The sequence below is a fragment of the Herpailurus yagouaroundi genome, unplaced genomic scaffold, assembly GCF_014898765.1.
Source record: "Herpailurus yagouaroundi ecotype Mexico unplaced genomic scaffold, PumYag 166, whole genome shotgun sequence".
In the NCBI taxonomy this organism is placed as follows: Eukaryota; Metazoa; Chordata; class Mammalia; order Carnivora; family Felidae; genus Herpailurus; species Herpailurus yagouaroundi.
In genome coordinates this window covers 17,432,831-17,436,123 of record NW_024412407.1, presented here as the reverse complement: position 1 = coordinate 17,436,123, position 3,293 = coordinate 17,432,831, and the positions used below count along the sequence as shown (strand labels likewise).

Genomic DNA, 3,293 nt, shown 5'->3' with positions numbered 1-3,293 from the left:
GAAATTCTTTCCTAGATACTTGTCAGTGTTATATCTATCTATATCTATATCTATCTATATCTATATCTATATCTATATCTATATCTACATGATATGTATGGCATATATACGAAGAAAGAGAAAGGTAACTGTGCAGTACTGGAAGAGTATGGTGGGTAAGGGAATAAGTTGACTTTCTTCAAGGTAAATGCCAACATATACAGGATCAAAGTTGTAATAAGCAAAATCTTAGTGTTAAAATAGTGTAATATCTCAATGAAGTCAGACTGAATACATTAACAAAAGTGGATCAATCAGCAAAATGCGGCAGGACAGAGCATAGGGAATGGGTGGCAATGGAAACTTGGAAGAAGGAAGATCACAGAGGCAAACTCCATTCTTAGTTCTACCCAAAGGAAAGGGAATCATAGGCAATCTACTCCAAGTGTTATGATTCCTTTGGAAGGGCTCTGCTTATACTTTGCTGAGTGAGGAAAGGCCAAGGGCATTCTGGGAAGGAGGCAGTTTAGCTCCCTGCAATTACAGCTTTCATCTCTTTTCTCTCAGCACTTCATGATCGATTGTTCATCATTGTGATAGGGGATGGGCACTACAGGAGCACATGGGAGGGTCTTCTCAGTTGTGGTGTGACCTCAAGGTAGTATAAGTGGAATGATGTGGTCTTGATCACCCCCACATCTCTGCCAGCTTGCCATTCATGGTTGGTTGCATGTTTCAAGTGTTTTCTCCTTTATTTATTTATTTATAGATTAGTTTATCACAAGAGAATATTCTGTTGTAATTGTCAGCATCTGGAAGGAATCTTTTCTGTGTTTTCTGAGGTAGAGAAGATCACATCCAGGCTATTAGTCAAGGCTTTGTAAGACATTGTTTTTTGTTTGCTCTTCCTCCCACACCATCAGCAACTGCCTTTTTTTGTTTACCAGGTACACAATGAAGGGGAGAGTGGAGTCCTGCTTTCTAAAACGGGAAGCTAGCCAGTGTGTGTGTGTGTGTGTGTGTGTGTGTGTGTGTGTGTGTGTGTGTTGAACACCTCCTGGCCACTGAGAAGCAGCTCTCTAATAAGTGCAACCCAATAGAAGAGAGGGAAGGAACTGGTTAGACTTTTGGTCTATGGATCCCACAGCTTCCCTTCCATTTCCACAGAAATCGCTCCTTTTCTGCTCCTATCCCTCCCTTTTCTGTAGGTTCTGTATGCTCATCTCTTCTCTGCTTTTGGTCTTTCAGTCTGACTTTGCCTTCACCTCTTTTTGTGACTCTTCATCATCACTCTTCATATTGCTCGAAGTGCTCATTTTAAGAGCATATGATATTTAGTTGTTGGATTTGTATTGTTAATGAATGGTGAGGCCAACATAATGATCCAGTTTAGGGCTCTGGAGTTAAGATTAAATTTTGGCTTCACCACTTAAGAGTTGCCTGATTTGGACAAATCCCTCAACTCCCCTAGGCCTTTCTTTTGCCACTTGTAAGTTGGGGATAAGGGTTGCTACCCTCCAAGAATTGTCATTAGGACTGGAGAGAATGAACATACTATACTCAGAAGAATGCCTGTCACATGGGCTCAAGAACTATTAGCTGTTACTATTTTAAAAATGTTTATTGTAGGGTATATCGGTGGTACCGTATAGAGGGAAATTTCATGCAGTTTTGCTTTATTGAAGAATCAGTAGAGTCATGAAATAATAGTACCCAGAGGCTTACTGGGTGCCTGCATTACAGATCTCTTTTTCAGAACAGATGCCGATCTTGAGGCAAACTGGGCACAGGACCCCTGTGCCAGGGCAAGCAATCTTTAGCGAAGACTCTCTGCAGGGGTAATAAGGCTATTCGGTGACAGAGTGAGGTGAACCAGGCCAAGCTGGAGAGCGGAAGGGAGGGAAGGCGGCGGGGGTGGTGGTGGAAGCGGGCGCCTGGGGGCGCGTCTGGCAGGCACTGGAACCCAGCGCTGGTTTGGGTGCCGGAGGCTGCGAGCCCAGGGGGCGAGAAGGATGCGCGGGCCCCGAGCGCGTTAGTTACTGTTTGCTTTTCTTCGGGGAAGGCGCCGAAGGTCTTAGAGCAGGTCCCTGAGCTTGCGCTCACGTCGCAGCGGCAGAGCAGGGGCGTCCCCGCCACTCTCGGGGGCTACGCGTCCGCTGGGCAAAGCCGTGCGAGGAACTCCCGCCCGCAGCGAGCCGAGCAGGGAGGAGGCTCCCCCCGCGCGCGTCCCGCCGCCTTCGCCTTGGCCTCTGGCCCGCGCTCCCCCCGCCCGTGCAGCCGGCGGCGGCAGCGGCGGTGGCCCCGCGCGCCCGGCGGGAGGCGCCTCGGGATGTTTCCGTCGGTTCCTTCCCTCCCCCCGCGCTGACTCCATCCGCCTCCCCGCCCCCTGCTCGGAGCCGGGGCCAGGCGCGAAGGGAGGGAGCGGGCCCGAGACTGCATCATTCCGCACCGGCTGCAGCACAGCCAGAGGGAGCAGGTGGAGCGAGCGAGCGAGACGCGAGCCGGAGCGCGCCAGGCCCCGGGGAGACTGCAGTGACGCTGCCCCGGAGACATGGCGGCCGGGCGCCTCTGAATAAGCAGAATCCGGAGCCCCTCGTCGTCCGCGGCCGCCGCAGCCCAGGCCATGCCGTACGGCTGCTGAGCGCACGCAGGGGCCGGCCCAGAGGACACATGCGGCAGCGGCTGCCGCCTCGCCCCTGATCCTCTCCCTGCGTTCTCCATGTTGCATTCCTCCTCAGTTTCTCGGGCTGTGTAGCCGCTGCCGCCGGGAGCAGCAGTCAGGGCATCGCTCCGCTCCGCACGTTCACCCAGCCACACTTTTCCATTTTTACCCTTCCCTCCCCACCGCCTTCACCCTTCCCCCCCGCCTGCCTCCCAGCCATCACCCCACCCCGACACCCCCCTCCTGCCTCCATCCGCCGGGGCTATGGCCGCAGAAGAGGTATTGCAGACTGTGGACCATTACAAGACTGAGATAGAGAGGCTGACCAAGGAGCTCACGGAGACGACCCACGAGAAGATCCAGGCTGCCGAGTACGGGCTGGTGGTCCTGGAAGAGAAGCTGACCCTCAAACAGCAGTATGACGAGCTGGAGGCAGAGTACGACAGCCTCAAGCAAGAGCTGGAGCAGCTGAAAGAGGTGAGTTGCCTGTCACCTCATCCCTGCTCGGCCCCCGTCCCCCCACCCCCAACGCCCACTCATCATGTACACAGAAGTCGGGAAGGATGCGGCTGGAAGGAATGTTTCTTCATCTTAGGGTCCTTTGTTGATAAGAGAGGATTGAAAGAGTCCATTGTTTCTGGGGGGGGGGGGG

At 53.0% G+C, this 3,293-nt stretch overlaps 1 protein-coding gene across 7 annotated transcripts in view; it reads left to right on the top strand.

Moving 5' to 3' along the window:
* Positions 1-2,442: 2,442 nt before the first annotated feature.
* The window catches only part of BICD1 (BICD cargo adaptor 1), a 266,844-nt gene continuing 265,993 nt past the window's right edge, over positions 2,443-3,293 (top strand). For 6 of the 7 annotated variants that reach the window (XM_040488480.1, XM_040488476.1, XM_040488475.1 and 3 more), the window contains exon 1: positions 2,906-3,118. In XM_040488480.1, coding sequence (XP_040344414.1) covers positions 2,906-3,118 — 213 coding nt within the window. Of the gene's footprint in view, positions 3,119-3,293 lie in introns of all 7 variants that reach the window. The other variant, XM_040488474.1, reaches the window with a different exon arrangement.